At 33.7% G+C, this 18,298-nt stretch overlaps 1 protein-coding gene across 1 annotated transcript in view; it reads right to left on the bottom strand.

The window, feature by feature from the left end:
- LOC124387532 (Fc receptor-like protein 5) overlaps positions 1-18,298 on the bottom strand; it is a 33,809-nt gene extending 15,511 nt beyond the window's left edge. The window contains 18 exon segments of the mRNA XM_046851943.1: positions 71-316; positions 454-489; positions 2,073-2,147; positions 8,951-9,004; positions 9,138-9,218; positions 9,290-9,364; positions 9,486-9,542; positions 9,675-9,731; positions 10,248-10,367; positions 11,165-11,419; positions 11,668-11,928; positions 15,664-15,840; positions 15,843-15,980; positions 16,073-16,342; positions 16,638-16,910; positions 17,214-17,462; positions 17,607-17,641; positions 18,294-18,298. Of these exon segments, the coding sequence (XP_046707899.1) occupies positions 71-316; positions 454-489; positions 2,073-2,147; positions 8,951-9,004; positions 9,138-9,218; positions 9,290-9,364; positions 9,486-9,542; positions 9,675-9,731; positions 10,248-10,367; positions 11,165-11,419; positions 11,668-11,928; positions 15,664-15,840; positions 15,843-15,980; positions 16,073-16,342; positions 16,638-16,910; positions 17,214-17,462; positions 17,607-17,641; positions 18,294-18,298 (2,464 nt within the window).

The following is an 18,298-nucleotide window of genomic DNA, read 5'->3' as shown; positions in this document are numbered from 1 at the left end:
TAAATCAGTGTGATTTGTAATGATTATGTGTATCAGTGCATGTTACAGGAGTGTAAGAACAGACACATACCTATCACTGAGAGAATCACTTCATTACTCAGTAGTGTTGACCATCCATTACCAGACCCATAACATCTGTATTTGTGATTCTGTTCTATGTTTATAGTGTAGACATAATGATCAGATCTGTGAACAGGAACATTATCTCTGTACCAGTTGTACGTTTTACTTCCTCCTGGAATATCACATGTAAGTGTAACTCTCTCTCCTCTGAATATTTTGAGTGAATTTGTGTGCACAGACAGAACTGGTTTATCTGCAGAAAAAGTTAGCAAACACACAACATCAATGTAAATATCAGAAATTCTGCAGGACAACCTACAAACACAACCTTCGCCACCTTAATACAAATCTAACATGCATACAATGTAGGCAACATTATGTATAAATCACCTTGAGCTTGTCCAACTTGGATCAGTGAAATAAGCACTAAAAGGAAAGAGGAAAATAAAATATGATGTAATGATAAACTCTCATCATTCTTGGTTTTTTTTTTTTTTTTTTGCAAAATACAGTGGAACCTCGGAGCTCGCGAGGGTTAGGGACCAAGACTGGTCGCCAATTCCGAATTTTTGCGACCTTTTTCGCCCCTTTCAACCCAGTAAAAACCCAAAGAACACTATACGAAATCGATTTAAATGAGTAAATAACGCTATTTCACTCCATAACACTTAATTATTAGACTATTTTAACAATACTTTATGTAAATTAACAGCAATTACAATGCTTAATTTAAAAAAATAAAGTACAGGTACAGTATAGTATGCAGTAGAGAAGTACAGTATAATAATACATAATAAAAATAGTTTTAAAGCATTTTTTAGACAATTTTAATGAGATAAACCTTGATTAGAAATGTTAAAACTAGCGTTTTGAGCAGCTCGCGGTTGCTCACGAGCCGATCTGAATGAGAGTCGCCGGTCGGAATGAAAGTCGGGAGCATGCGAGGTCGCGAGCGCTTAGGCCACAAGCTCCAAAGTTCCACTGTATATGCAATAAATGGTTTTTAGAAAAAGCTACTCATTACCAGGTCACTGTGCTGCTCATTAATGTGTCATGTCATGTATAAATGGATCTGCTAATTTAAAACATTTGTTTCTCTTTGTCTCACATGATAAATGTGCTGACGTGCACTAAAGTTATAATGCAATACCGGATGTGGTTTCACAAATTGGAAAAAAAAACTCAATGAAGACATACAGGCTAGGACTGTGTTTCTTGAACAGAAATGTTTCTTAAAATGAATGTCAGAGTTTCAGTGAAAATATATTGTATCTAAACTATATTTTATATATATATAAAATTAAAAAGCAACCATTAAAAAGCAACCTTGGCAATAAAAATTATGCTCAGTATATACTGGGTAGTTAGTGGCAGCCCAGCTAAACAGCTCTAAGAAAATAATAATAATAATAATAATAATAATAATAATAATAATAATAATAATAATAATAAGACATTAAAGTCACATTAAATAACATATCTGATGAATAGCACTGTCACTGAGAACATACACAGAGACATTTACTAGCTCCTATTTATCAAAAATAATAATAATAAATTGTTACATTACCTTTATCCTTTTTCATCTTAATTTCAAAAGTAATCATTCGGATCAAGAAATCTTCATTACATACTTAGTAAGAAGAAAAGAACATTCAAGCTAAAACCTGATCCATGCTCACAAGAGTACATCACTTATCATTGTGATTAGATAGACATAACACTTCCAAATTACTTTTCCTAGTTAATCACACATACATTTGTTTCAATATATTTGTAACGGCCTCCTACTGACATAATTATCATTTGTGCTTATTAATATTACTATACATATTAATCTAACACTTACCTTAACCTCAGCAATTGAAATGAAATACATTTATTTCACTGATATTTACACATTGTTCTAATGCTATATTAATCTCAGCACACAGGAAAATAGACCACATTTGAACAATATTTTAATCCATCACTTACTCAAATTAAGACAAATAGAAATTTATACTCACAAATCTTAAAGTAGAGTGGATGGAGCTCCATCCTGTCACACTGATGTATGCCTGACTGATCAGTGGCCTGTGTTACAGCCCATTAACTTCCTGTGTTCACAGAGGAAAGAGTAAAAGACTTATGGTTCAAGTAGACGTGTTATTTCTATATAGACACCAAATATAGGGATTCAGAAAATCACAACAATAAATATCAATTTACAAAGCATAACTTTATTCAGTTCCTGAGTGTCTTGTGTTAGTTTTCAAGTTTAATGTCATTCAGAGAAAAAAAAAAAAGTGGACACACTATCAGAATGTCCTATAAGGCTAAGAAGCAGTTCTTCTGCTAGTCACAATATGGACATGTAATTTTTTTTATAAACATATTGAAACCCCAGCGTGTGATTTTAAATATTGTTTGTAATAGCAAGAAAGTGCATCTGCATTTGATGTTTACGTGACTTCTTTACTTCTCTGTCTACACAAAATATAGCAGTCATAAAAATGCATACTTTTCATTTTCGAGTTTACTAGATTTTCTTATATGATACATTTTTCATGTTATTTGTTTTCACAATTGGGGTTCGTTTTATGTTCATGTGATTTTGTCACATGATTATATGATTATTTTCACATGACATTTTCAGCACTGTGTGTTCAAGTACAGTATATATATATATATATTTATTTGTTTATTTATTTATTTATTTATTTATTTTATTTTATTTATTTATTTTTTTTTTTTACGACCCTGCCAAATGCTAAATTTCTAAGGGGTTGAATATTTATGAGTGATATGAAAATATAGTTAATATATAATAATATATAAAATATATTTTATTAATTATAGCAATATTGCCCCAGCTTTCTGTCAGGATCTTCTGTGCACACGGTGCTCATTTCTGGGCGGGCATATGTGTTTGCGTCATCTTTTTGGGCTGCCCACCCTATGCGGATGAGACATTTCATTTTATTTTTAGTTACTCAGGTTGAATCGTTATTAAATAGTGTGACCATGATCATGATTCACCAAAGTGTTTCTCAATCCTAAACCTCAGTTTGCAATTTCAACTCAGCAACTTGGGGTAGTCTTGCAGACTTTGCAAGTTGAGTAAAAGACAGCATTACATTTTTTTTAGAGGAAGGTTCCATCTGCCCGCTTTCACTTCCATCTTTTATCAGTTTATAATACTTGACAAGGATAGCTGTAACATTAATAGAACTCTAACTTGCAATCTCACAACAGTAAGTAAAACTTCGGCACAGATATTGGGAGTTACAGCTGAAAATGCTCTACCTAACTTTAAATGTTAACAGTTCCTGATAAAAATGTGCTACATACACAATTTAAATATCTTTAAAAAAGAAGACACTTTAAGCTTTAATGACCTTTCAAAGTTGATATTGCATAAAAAGATCAGTTATAAAAAGTTATAGAAGTAGGGTGAACATTTTTTCATGAATTGATTTTTTTTTTTTCATATATAAATACATGAAATCAGTCCTGGAGCAATCCAGAAAAGTACTGGGTTGAAAGCCACATGTCTCATGAATTTAAATTTCAAATTTTATGAAGATTTTCATAACAAATGAGATTCCTACAAACATTTATCTGAGACTATGTCTGATGATTTTCTCCCTCCCCCTGCTTGCGATCCAACTGCTAAACTCAGGTGCCCATTCATACTCTATTCATACAATCTGCATAGAAATGAATGACTGAACATTAAAGGGTTTTGTTATACATCTTTGGATATTGATATTGATTTGGCATTTATATTGATGACCAGGTAGCCAGACAAGCTCTTGTTTAACAATATTTAATGTATTGTTCTCAACAATACACACACACACACACACACACACACACACTTTTAAAACATTTCTCTTATAAAAACAAACAGGCAATAAAACCTATACAATTGTATAAAACTGTAAAGGGAGATTTATTGTAACTTTCAGATGTAAAATAGCATCTCCATGCAGATCTCCAAGTCCCTGTTGTTACTCCGGCCCCAAGAATATTTTCCACATCGCTGCTTCATGCAAATCTCTGATAAAACAACTCTTTTGGCTGTCCGTTTTTTCCTTTTTTTGTAAACAAAGTCCAGTTAGCACGCGCTGAAACTGAGAGCTGCATAACCTCCTGGTTCGTCACACCACATGCTGCTTTAGCCAGTAAGAGTTTAAAATATGACTTGTGTTTCATCTATATCAAAATTTTTTTTAATTATAATTATTTTCTATTAACTAGACAGGAACGGTTTCCTCAATTTTTTTGTATTACAATACATTTTAAAATATCATTGTGAGGAACGTATGATGGGATGTAACTGAACATCTGATACCTTTTAAATGTAGAGGTTATAGTACTTTTATTGTACTTATTGAACACTCAAAAGAAAAAAAAAACTCTTACTTTGTTTATATTTGTATTTCTCTTTTTATTGAATATTCTATTTATAGTTAGTTCACTGCAAATTATTTAATTTTGTATTCTTTTATGTTTTCTTTATTCTATTTCTGTATACTTTTACTTGTAACAGAACAGTCGTAATGAGGATTTCACTGCATGTCAGACTGGGATGGTTAGGAATGTTACAAATCATTTAAATTTTAAACAGAAATTGTCACAGTTCAGTAAGAGAGTGTCAGCGGTAAAGTGTTGACTGCTGGGATTGATGATCAGAAAAACTGGAGGAGATTCACCTGAAAAACACATAATTTAGATTTCATTATGATTCAAAAGTTTCATAATTTTATTATACTTCTCTTTTTATGTACAGTTTATTAAAAAATGTTGTTAAACAAATTAATTTGTATAATGAAGAAAGAAATCAGATCAGCAATTTGCCTTTCAGATATTTCACAGCATTGTTCTGAACAGGATTATTAGTGAACATTTAGGGGAATTGAAAGCTGCTGATTGTCAATTTTAGTTGAGATGGAAGTTTTCATTGTACAGATCTGCTGCAGATTTTGTTGTAAATGTTGTGCAGTTGTGTAATGAATCAAAATTCAAGTGAACATTGTCTAGTTAGCAAAATTAGTTCTAGGTTTCAAGTTTTAAATCACTACACTTACTTCTATTTGTTTTACATGAGACAGTGTGTGTGTTTTAAGATAAGGCCCTCACAATGCTATAATTATTAATGCATTTTTTAATACTATTCTACATATAAATCTAACCCTTACCTTAAACCTAGTAGTCAAAATGAAAGCATTTTTGTGACACAGCTGATATGGATAAACTGTAGACAATTTCCACACAACACATTACATAACACTATATATCAACAAATATTAAATTTATTTTTCTCTCTAATGAAAACCCAAAGAAAACATTTACTCACAGATGATCACACAAAGTAAACTGAACTTCATCTGCCACACTGATGAACGACTGAGTATGAACTATTTTACAGTAAGGTCCCACACTACCTGTGTTCACAGAGGGAAGAGAGAAAGACCTACAGTATGTTTTGGTTGTAGTAGAGTAGATTTACCATTCTATGCAACCCCTAACTCTTCTGTACATTATGTCTTCAAAAATAAATAACAAACAAAGCTTTATTTAATTCCAGAGCTACATAAAAGAAATGTATTTATTAATTTCTGTGCACATGTTTTAGGCAGTTGTGAAAAAAAATTCATGAAGAAAAAATGCTTACAGAAATAAAAATGTTATTTTCTTTTTTAGCAACAAACAAAATGTAAATTAAATGATTTCAAGGTATACTTGCACTTTTTCCTTAGATCCTTCTGTCTTTTCATGCAATCCCATATAGAGTCAATGATGTGATCAGGGCTTTGTAGGGGCTTAAACTATCTTTTCCAGGAGTTTTATTAATTTAATTGTTTTTTGCTGAAGACAGTTCTTAATGACATTGGCTGTATGTTTCGGGTTGTTTTCCTGCTGGAGAATACATTTGGGGACAAACAGACGCTTCCCTGGTTATATTGCATTATGGAAAAGTATCCACCTGTATTACTCAGCATTAAGGATAATAATCCTGACCAAATATCTGTTTGCGAAAATGCCACCCCAAACATGCAGGAAACATTTAGAGCATTTTAGCATACACTATTATCCAGAGTGACTTACAACTGATCAGTTGAGGATTAAGGGCCTTGCTCAAGGGCCCAGCAGTAGCAGCTTGGTAGGGCTTGGATTTGAACCGTTGACCTTCCAACCCAGAGGCCAATGCCTTAACCACTGAGCTACAACCTTTACCTATCATATTTCACTGTTGCCTACAGGCACTCATTTTTTTGTACTGCTCTCCAGCCCTTTGACAATGTACTTGCCTCACCTGCCATTTATCTGCCACTAGTTCCAATGATTTTGTGCATAGTTAAGTCGGTTAGCCTTGTTTCCAGGTCACAGGAATGTCCTTTTTGGCTGCAATTCTTCCATGACATCTTTCAATGTTAAAATGAGAAGGATGCTGTAACATTCATTTGCTGTATTAAGGTGCACCATGAACACTTAGATTTTTACATCCACAAACTAGATTTGAATAGTAAACAGGATACCAGGATGTATATTCAAAAATAAATATACATTTGGTGCAAAATTGCCTCAGAATTGCCTGTTACTGCTACTATACAGCTTAATGGAAATAAGAATTACTGGTTTAAAGATTTTTTTACCTCACATTTAACTGGACTTAAATGCTTGTTAAATAAATACCAATGTGTGACACTTTTGGAAATTTCCTGTGTAACAGCTTTTAGGCACTTACGAATTAAGGCTTATGCTTTTGCCTTAGCCCTAAATTGAGCAACTATGTGGTAATATGTACTTTTATTTATGGCCACATATTTAAGACCACACACAAACCACACACACACACACACACACGCACCGCATTAGCTAAGAAGTGGAAATGATGCATGATTCAGCAAGAAAATAAGCCCCATGTACAGATTTATAGACATACAATTGTGTCATATGATAGCAGTTGATACTAAGTGATGTCATATTTGACTAACATGGATAGTGATTTGTGCAGAAATGCAGAAACAGGCTTGGAAATGATGAAACATTTATATATAAAGTCCAAAAGGCATATACCAGGAAAACAGCAAAAATAAAAATACAAAATGTCCAACAAGACAGCGGAGCAACAAAAAGTCCACAATGCAAACGGTGGAAACAATAGGAGCTAACCAGGGACTTGGGAACACTCTGTCAAGTCAAGTCAAGTCAAGTGGCTTTTATTGTCATTTTTACTATACACAGTGGTACACAGTACACAGTAAAAACGAAACAACGTTCCTCCGGAACCCTGGTGCTACACAAAAACAACAAAACAACATAAAGTGCATCGAGTGCAGCCTGGTGCAAACAGTGCAAACAAAAGAACAGTACAGACAGACAGAGTGCAGACAGACAACACAAGACAAGACAAAAGACAAAAACCAAGTATAGCGCCGACTAGTAAACCTACTGTATACTTACATATACAGTACTGTGTGAGGTGAATGTAAAAACTATACCCAGGAGAAAATTTGCTCTGGTGACATCTGGTGGTAAGAAATAGAAAAAAAATAAAGAAAAAAATATTTATTGCAGACAAAGCTGCACCACCTGCATAAATCTTCTCTAGCAGAAGCATTAATCTTAACATTATACATTTTTTCCTGTGCATTTGGATTTTCCTGGGGATTTAAACTCAAGGCAAATTGTATGCTTTTTGTGCAAAATTGACAGGACAAAAAACACAAAAGTATAAATATTTAATAAAAATGTTTTGAACTGTTTAGCTGAACTTTGTTCACTGCTGTATGTCTAACTTTTTTGAAAAGTCCATCTTGTAAGTATAAATGCGACCAAATAATTTTCTTGAACTCTGTCAGCCACTGTGGAATGAAATAAAGATATTAAATACACATGAATATATTTGAGTTTGTGCACTTTACTACAGCTTTAGCAATATATAACATAGAGCAACATAGAGTTAATGTAAAAAAATAAAGGGTGCAGGTGCTGATCCTTCAGGTCTAATGTGATGCTCCAACATATACAGACACATGGTGGTGCTGCTTCTTGAAGCAATGCACCCAAGAGAAATACATATTCATGAACCACCATTAAACTCTTAAGCAAAATAATCACATGACGTGAAAGGTGCAGTGACCACTACCACTAACATGGAAGGTGCATTAACCCCAACCCTATCCCTAACTCCTCACACATAGCACTGCTATAGAACATTTTTTTGTGAGGTGATTCCCTTCCACAATGATTACTTAATGACCCATGTAGCTAACGAGGCTTGCAGTAACAGAAAGAGGGATTGTTGGAGATGATTTTTTAACATAAAACCTATTTCTATATTCATACATGCATATTACAAATGATCTCTCTGAATATCTCTAACCAATACGTTTTCAAGAGGCTGATTCATTCAGCTGCGTTGCCATCTGCACTAAGCTCCCTGACCTGCTGTAAACCTACAGCAAGTGCTGCTGAACCAAGGACCTCAGCCATCCAAACATGCAAACTGCTGTGGTCTGGGTAGTGCTTTCACTCAAACCAACACAAAGAGAATGAGAAGATGTCTCTCCAGCAGGCAATACAGGCCTTCATCCAATAGAAGAACACCAAGAACTAGGACAAGAACCTGGACTCATGTGTACAACACCTATGACTGCAACCAGCTTTTTTTTCACACACACATATACTGTAAAAATCGTCATTTCATCTTATACAGCTGCACTCTGTTAGATTAGGTATACTCATAACAAATATTTTATTTATATTTTATTTATATATATAGAAAAATTAATAAATAGCAAGACACAAGCAATGTTTTTATACAATTCTAAGATTTCTTTATGCATTTCTCAATTAATATTTTTGTGATTTGTAAATAAACGTTATCTTACCTATGTGTTCTGCTTCAGCTCCGAGTAAACAGTATCAGATTCTACAATGCGCTTCACTAAGTGGAAACAAGAAACCGTGAATTAATGTCCACAATCAGCTGCAACCCATCCGAATAGACATGAATTAAATAAATTGGTCAATGAGTCAGAAGTCATTAAAAACGAATGGATATGATTTTATTGCTGTACCTTGATTTTTACTTGCTTCGTTCTGTGGCTTATGTTCAAGCTCAATATAGGTCACATCACCGGGTTCAGCATCTTCATCATCTGCAGTGACAGAGAACAGAACTAAATAACCACATGTAAAGCGCTGTACAAATCTTTGTAAAATACTTCACCTTTATTTTTGTATGGCTTGTCTTTCTTCATGACCTGTGCGTAAACAGCCGCATTGGGCTCAGCTGCAGCATCGCCTAATCACACAGTACTGTGTTAATCACTACAGGAGATGTACTGCATTAACCACATCGCGTTAATCATGTTTCTTTTAGTGTAAGTGGAATACTTGATGTGAACTGAAAAGATTTTACTCACTTTTACTGGCATTTTCCACAGTGGCATAAATGTGCACATTTTCTACAGGAAAAAATTCTAAATTATAAAGTAAGCAAGAAAAATAATTCATTTATCAGAACATATATTTATATTGGAATATCATTTATTTATTTAAGATTATTGTCTAAACAGATTTAAATGGCGTGTAACCTGACTGAGAGTTCTCACCTCCTGGGTTTTGATCTGGGGTCAGATTGCTGCTCTGCTGCATTTCTCTGTTCTTTTCTGTATTACAAGACAAATGTTACTTTATTTCCTAAACTATAATACATATTTACTTTATCTGATATATTTTTTTGTATAGGAGTGTGTCTATAGCTGAAATGTATGGATAATTATTTGAATATACACAATTAATGTATTTATTGAACATTTAACTGTACTTCGCTTTACTAGACTAGCTTTTCAACTAGGACAAAGACAATGGTTCTTAATTAATGGAGGTTAGTATGCATTACTGAATATCACTTTATATGTTAACATTTACAGCTTATTTATCAACATACATGCATGAGTAAAAGAAAATAATAAGACTTGGCAAATTAAGACATGAATCCGCCATAATGCACACATCTGGCATTTAAAAGCGTCCATGTGGAAACTGTGATTTGTCCATGTGTCCTCATGATTTGCATAACTTCAAACACAATTACCCACAAGTCAACTCATGACAATCATGCGATTAATCACGATTAAATAGTTATTCGATTGACAGCCCTAGTGAAAACTAATGATGATTACCTTTGCTGGATTTGTGCCAACAGTACCACAGCACGATCAGTAAGAGGATGATGAACAGCAAAGCTGAACTCACTCCAACAGCAACAGCTACTTTATCAATACCAAACCCAGAACCTGAGACTATAGAAAGAAAAAGTCAAAAATGCTGCAGCCAGTACAATTCACAAAAACCTGAATTTGACACTAATGCACAGAGTAATAGACGCAATTTTTTTTTTATATTCCATTTACATCCACGGGATTGATTACTATTAATCTATTACAGCGTTCATATTTTCTTTCTTTACTGACAATGCTTTTCGAAGAGTCAGCAATAATCTGCTACATTCTGCTAATGCAGATGCCTATTTCTTTATTTTAACTCTGTATTTGGAAACTGTCAACAAGTGACATTTCTTTTTAGCAGCTCTGCATTTAACACTCTTTGCGTTCAACACGTATTACTTTGTCCGAAAGATGCTGAAATATGGCTTCATGATTTAATAATTTTTCTTTAATTTAACCCTTTAGTTTCCTTAACCTTTCCTGTAGAATTTTATATAGGCATGAGCATGTTTAAAAATAGATTTGCTGTATTTTTTAGTCACACCAAGCACACATTAAATGTGTACTTTATCATTAACACTGGTTACCATCTCATAGAGCATCACACGACTGAAACTACTTGCACACATAAAGCAATAAATGGCCTCACCCTTACACTTAATATAATATTAGAGTGTGATATATCACATTGTTAGTCGTTCTCAAGACCAGATTCACTGAAAAAAGATTGAGCAGATTTATTATTATTAATATTATTATTAGTAGTATTAATATTATTATTAGTAGTAGTAGTAGTAGTAGTAGCAGTACTAGACACAGTAGAACTAGTAGGACACAATTAATATATTATTGTTATAAAAGGAATCAAATACTTTGATAGTTGACTGAAATCCAGCTTTTTGGTGACTCTCCTCTCTCGGGGTGTTTACAGTGGTAGAAACCTTCATCTGACTTTGAGACACTATGAATAAACATCTCCCCTGCAGTCTTGCTCTGGACCACCGAATCATTTTTATAGAAATCTACACCAGAAGCTGGATTTGTTGTTTTGCGATATAAACAGTGTAAAGTCTGGGAACGCCCAACAGTCGCGGGATGGACAGGGCTGTCCAGGATCACATCACCATCTGTTGAAAACAGAAGGAGGAAACTGAATACAGATATTGTGTAAAACACAGAGCTGATTTTACCACAGGGAACTCTAAAACTTCTACACTTCAAAGGGAGTGGAGCACAATGGGCAGAATTGTGTCAAAGGTCAAATTTGCTCATATGCATTGTAAGTATGATGTTTTGGTTGCAGCAAAATTTGGGAAGACTTCAAGGGCATTATCTTTAGTCCAGTTCATTAACGATGAGAACATTAAAGACTTACTGTGCACTGTGATGTTGACAGGATTACTGCATTCTCCAGATTCAGACTGACACCAGTAAACTCCAGTGTGTGATATATCGAGAGGGCTGATGTTAAATCCTGAAACTGATGAACAATCAAACCATGTCTCATTTTGTGTGTATCGTCTCACTGTCCATCCATTAGAGTTTGTCTGGTCCTCACAGCTCAGTGAGAGAGAAGCAGAAGTAAAGTGTTGAGATCTACTGGGATTGATGATCAGAGACACTGGAGAAGATTCACCTGAAACTCACATATAATTTATGTTCCTTTAAGATTAAAAAGTATATAGATTTTATTATAAATATTTAAATATTATTAATATATGTGGAATCAAAAACTTAACTTTTGATTGCCTTGATTAGACAGTGTATAAAAAATACTATTCTGTGCTAAATTGCCTGATATACACATCCTCACTTAAGAGCTAAACTATGAACACATTAATATAGACATTACATCATATTATATGGCAGCAAATTAGATTTTTCCATCGGATTAATTTGTGTGGGTGCATGCTCTAGTCTCACACACATATCTCACAGAATTTAATCTGACCAGGATTGTTACTCAGTTCTTGTCGGTTTTATTGGTGAGATGTGAGTTGTGCAGTGACAGGTATTAAACCACAGAGCCGCTGTGAATTTTGGATATTGTGAAAATGTTGGCAAACATCCGGACATCATCATTACACCAGTTGTATGTCCACTCACTGTCTGCATGTCTTGTATCTGTGCAAAATCTTAAACGGTAATAAGGAAATATCAATGGCGTTCAACAATTTTTTTGTAAATGTTGGACCCACTCTAGCTAATGAAATCCCTCAACCATCAGAGGTAAAGGAAATAGATAAAAATATTATTAAAGGAAATGTGAGCTCTTTGTTTTTGAGGAGTGTGGATGAAAATGAAATTATTCAAATTGTGACTAAATTTAAGAATAAGAGGTCAACAGACTGTTTTGATTTTGATATGATTGTAGTAAAAGAAATTATACATAGTATTGTTGCTTCACTTACATACATTTGTAATCAATCTTTTTTTACGGGCATCTTTCCGTCTAAAATGAAAACGGCCAAGGTAGTACCCATTTTTAAAAGTGGAGATAAACATCAATTTACAAACTACAGGCCAATCTCACTACTTTCACAATTTTCCAAAATTTTAGAAAAGTTATATGTTATAAGACTTGATGATTATCTCAATAAATTCAACCTTATTTCAGATTATCAATTTGGTTTCAGGGCAAATAGAGCAACCTCAATGGCAGTCATTGAACTGGTTGAGGAGATATCTACAGCATTTGACAATGGAGAGTACACTGTCGGTGTCTTTATTGATTTGAGCAAGGCATTTGATACCATTGATCATAATTACCTGTTGGCTAAAGTAGAACGATATGGTATAAGAGGCATTGCCCATGATTGGTTGAGAGATTATCTTAGTGGCAGAGATCAATATGTACATATAAACAACTTTGACTCTGAAAGAACAAACATAACGCATGGAGTGCCACAGGGCTCTATACTGGGGCCAAAGCTGTTTATAATGTACATAAATGATATTCCGAAGGTATTAACAAAGTTAAATTGTATCTTGTTTGCCGATGATACTAGTCTCTATTGCTCTGGACAAAATTTAGATTTTCTTTTGAAGATAGTGGAAAAAGAGCTTTCCAAATTAAAAAGTTGGTTTGACTATAACAAACTATCAATGAATTTGAATAAAACTAAATATATTATTTTTGGAAATAGAAAAATTGAGGAACCAACCAAAATTAAAATTAATCATATAGAAATTGAGAGAGTGTGTAATACAAAATGTTTGGGTATCTATGTTGATGATAAACTCAATTGGAAATTACACATAAATTATTTAAATACAAAAATATCTAAAACTATTGGTATAATGTGTAAAATTAAATCATTGATAAACCAAAATTCATTATATTTATTATACAATTCGCTCATTCTTCCGTACTTAAACTATTGTGTAGAAATATGGGGGAATAATTATAAATCTATTATCAAACCTATCTTCATATTGCAGAAGAAGGCTATTAGAGTTGTTAACAGAGTTAATTATTACGCCCCAACTAACCCATTGTTTATTAAAATGAATGCATTGAAATTACAGGATTTGGTGGGTCTAAGCACAGCTGTAATGATGTATATGGTTCACAATCTTAAGCTCCCAGTATGTATTCAGGAGAGGTTTAAGCCAAGAGAGACTCGATATAATTTGAGAGGAATCGGGGTCTATCAAAAAAATAAAGTTAGGACCAATACTAAAGCGAGGTGTTTCTCAGTTAGAGGAGTCAATCTATGGAATAGTCTGGAGGACAAAATAAAACAATCTATATTGATAAAGGTGTTCAAAAAAAATTTCAAACTAAATGTACTTGGTAGTTATATTGCATTAGAATGATATTGTTCAGTTTATTTTAAAGATCATTAAAACTAGTAGAAGGCCGGTGTATTATGTAATGATACATGGCAATATTAGGGTAATGGAATGTTTAGAGGATAATAGACAAGGTGATTTGTGTAATGTTATTAGTAATGGCTTATATTTGAAAATTATTTTTATTAATATGTTATCTGTATGAGCTGTTCATATATAGCTGGTAATATTCTTATATCTGTTTTTCACTTCGCTGTTTTCTGATTATTGTTGCCTCATTTTGGGTATTTATAATTGGTTGTAAATAGGGTTAGGCATTAATAAGTGTTTCACTTCAGCCTAAACCCCTTCAGTCATTGCTGTACTATAAACATTCTGTTTGTGTATGTTGTTATGTTTGAATGACTGAAGAAAAAAATAAACTAACTATCAGTTACAACAAATACATCTGTACATTTAACCAATGCTAAAAATGTTGGGTAGTAGTGTTGCATTGCACTCTTATTTTTGTATGTATATACTGTATGTATATCCTGTTATTGAACACATTATCTCCTTGACATGTTATCCGTTGCACATCTTGCAAAGTTATATTTTATATTACTAAATATATATACCATATCTTATTACCTACTGCACCTTCTTTACATTAATCACTCTCACCCCTGTACATATGGACCATACCCTCATTTAACATAGTGCTATATTTTGGCTCTGTACATGTACCTTGCACAAATACAATAAAGTTGAATCTAATCAAATCAAATCTAATATTTTTTCACTTGAGTCAGAAGAAAAATTAAGGCCTTATATTCACGAACAAGAAAAAAAACCCATACAGACTGACTAATTTTCTGCCAATTCCTCCTCTTGTGCTTTTTTATTATTTCACCTAATATATCATATATGAAAATTTCAGGGTCACGGCTTCATTATAAAAAATGTAGCCCTGACCACTACTAAATGTGTTTTATTCTTTTAACATTTAATATTTAAAAAAATACGTATAATTCAGGTTAACGAATCGCAGTTCGTCAAAATCTTTGCCCCTGGTTACGAACAAAATTTCGGGATACGAACATCCGAACGTCGCGCGCCAAAAAATCGCAGGCAAGTTGGTTCTTTTCATATCGCCACCCAGCAAAGTGAATCTAAAAAGAAAAGTGATGACAATGATTCAGGTGACAGTCTGCCCAATATCATAATGGAAGGAGATTCTCCTTCCCAACAATAACTATTCCTCCTCCCCCTTCTACGAACGTTGTCTCCATCATGCCAGCAGCGAGTCTTCTCAAAGGTAAAGTACCCAGTAAAGATAAAGTTTTCCTCTCTTATATGTTTTTATATGGTATGATTTCAATATAAAATGTTAAAAGTAAATAATATTAGTGAATATTGCCTTTATTTTTATTTTTAAAGTAATATTTTTGGTTGTCCGGAACGAATTAAATTCTTAATCCCAGGTTCCACTGTATATTAAATAATGTAATCATTTCACTGTATATTTATTGATTCTTTTATTCATACATTCATCCATTGCTCAAATTAAACTCAATACTGCTGATTTATTTCTCACCAGTGATCCACAGTGGCTGTTGTTTGCTGTACTGTGAGTAATAGTCTTGTTCTCCTCTCACTGCTCTGCACATATAAACTCCTGTGTGGTTCAGAGTAACAGGACTGAGTGTGTAGGATCCTCCAGATCCTCTGCTGCTGTCTGTGAGAAGCTCTGGTCTGTGCCTGTAGGAACCTGACTGTCTCTGTAGAGAACATCTGTGTACCAGCTGAATGTCCAGCCTGTAGAGGAGGATTCAATCTCACAGTTTAGAGTCACTGAGTCTCCTTCAGTCAGCCAACTCTGTGGAGACACACTGACTACTGCCTCTGCTGTTTCTGATGGACAACAAATGCGGAAAAAAATAAATTAATACAGGGAGATCTTGTTACATATAATTAATAACAAAATAAATAAATAAAAAACACACCTGATACAGTGAGAGTACCAGCATCACTGATCTCTGATATCTGAGTGTCACTGCTTCTCAATCCTCTGCAGGTGTAGTTACCGCTGTCTTCATGTATAACTGAGTTGAGGCTGAACTCCTGTGTATTGTGGTATAATTGGCTATTATTCGTATACCAGTTGTACTGCCACTCAGTGTCTCCTCCTCCCTGTATATCACATCTGAAAGTTACAGTCTCTCCTCTGAACACATGATGATCAGGCTTTATGATCACCACAGGCTTAAGATTCTCTGCAGAAACATAATCTTATTATTAACAGCCCACAAATACACACTGTTTTTAACACAGTTCTGATACTCTTGTAATTAGTAATAATACAGTGTTACTCAAAGTCCATTAAGAAGTGAAAATATTTTGCAATATTTTTCAACATTGTTTTATTTATTTGGTTTTGTTATTGGTTTAAAAGGATGCATTATTAAGTCACTATAAGACTTTAGTGTTTTCAAAAAACTTTGTTTATTTGAATGTGCTTAAAACTATTGCAAATATATATTTTTAAACATTGCAGACTTTGTGACTCACCAGTAACATTTACCCAGAGTGCATCACTGTAGTGTATGTAGTAGACTGGGATTCCTCTTCCAGCTCTGCACCAGTACTGACCTCCATCAGAAACATTAACTGATCTGATGGTGTAGGAGTGTGTTTCAGTCTCAGTCTCACGTCTCTGTGTGTCTTTGCTCCAATAAAACTTCCATCCAGCAGACTGCAGCTTCAGTGTACAGTACAGAGTCACTGAGTTTCCTGTCAGTGCAGCTCCTTTAAGATCTGATGTGAGTTCAGGTTTAAGTTTTTCTGTTAGAAATTAATAAATCTCATAATTCATACTCTTTGCTCAAGATGCTTAACACAATAATCCCTACTACACTTTTACAGTGATACCCTGCAAAACATTTTCTCATACCTAAATATTGACACAACCAACCACCCACAAACCCACACACACACACACACACGGACACACACCTGACAACAACAAAAAAAACACAGACACACCACATCAAACACACCCTCTGACCATCTGATATTGATTCAATGTTATTTGTAATGATTATGTGTATTAGTGCTTGTTACAGGAGCGTTAGATAAGACATGTACCTATTACTGTGAGAGTCACTTTATTACTCCATAGTGTCGTTGACCGTAGACTATAAGACCCATAACATTTGTATTTGTAACTTTGATACATTTTTATAGTGAAGACATTTTTAACAGAGTCCTGAACATGAAAATCATCTCTGTACCAGTGGTACAGTCTCATTCCTCCTGGAATAGTACATGTGAGTGTAACTGTCTCTCCTCTGAATATTTGGGGTGAATTCGGCTGCACAGACAGAACTGGTTTAACTGCAGGAAAAGTTAAAAAGCAAACACACACACTGTTAATGTAAATATCTTAAATTCTGCAGAACAACCTACAAACACAACCTTCTTCAACTTAAGATATATATTTAACATGTACACCACACAGGTAACATATAAATAAAGCACCTTGAGCTTGTCCAACTCGGATCAGTGAAAAAGCACTAAAAGGAAAAGGAACAAATATTATGATGTAACACTGATTTATTTTATTAGTATAAGAAGACAAACATGAACAGTGCCATATACTCTATATCAGTTAAACCTTAGCTCAACTATTTAATGTCTCATATATAATTGAACCTGCTAATCCGAATCTTAAAATTACATCACTTGCTTTTCTTTCACAAGATAAAAGAACATGTTGGCACAAAATCTATGGTGCAATACAGGATGATGTGTCATATAAGGATTAAAAAACTTATACACACAAGTTAGGAATGTTTAATGTGCTGGAAAATATGTCACAATGAATACTGAGTGCTAGGGTAAATATACTAGAGTATATATACCACCTTATGATCAAAAGGTCATTAGTTGAAATACTACCAACGCCCTCAAGTGCTCAGTTGTATCAATAGGATAATTGTTATTTGGCACAACTTACTAGTGTTTAAATGTTTATTTCCTAATATTTATATATATATATATATATATATATATATATATATATATATATATATATATACCTATATTCAGAGCAATTCAGAGCAACTTTCAATTATCTTATTGATACAGCCAGCCTTGAGGTCCTTGTTAGTATTTGAACTCATGACCCTTTGATCAGAAGGCCAACATTCTTAACCATTGAGCTACCCCAT

Source organism: Silurus meridionalis, chromosome 6 (genome assembly GCF_014805685.1).
Source record: "Silurus meridionalis isolate SWU-2019-XX chromosome 6, ASM1480568v1, whole genome shotgun sequence".
Lineage (NCBI taxonomy): Eukaryota > Metazoa > Chordata > Actinopteri > Siluriformes > Siluridae > Silurus > Silurus meridionalis.
Note: the sequence above shows the minus strand (reverse complement) of the source record. Positions and strands in the feature narration are given on the sequence as shown.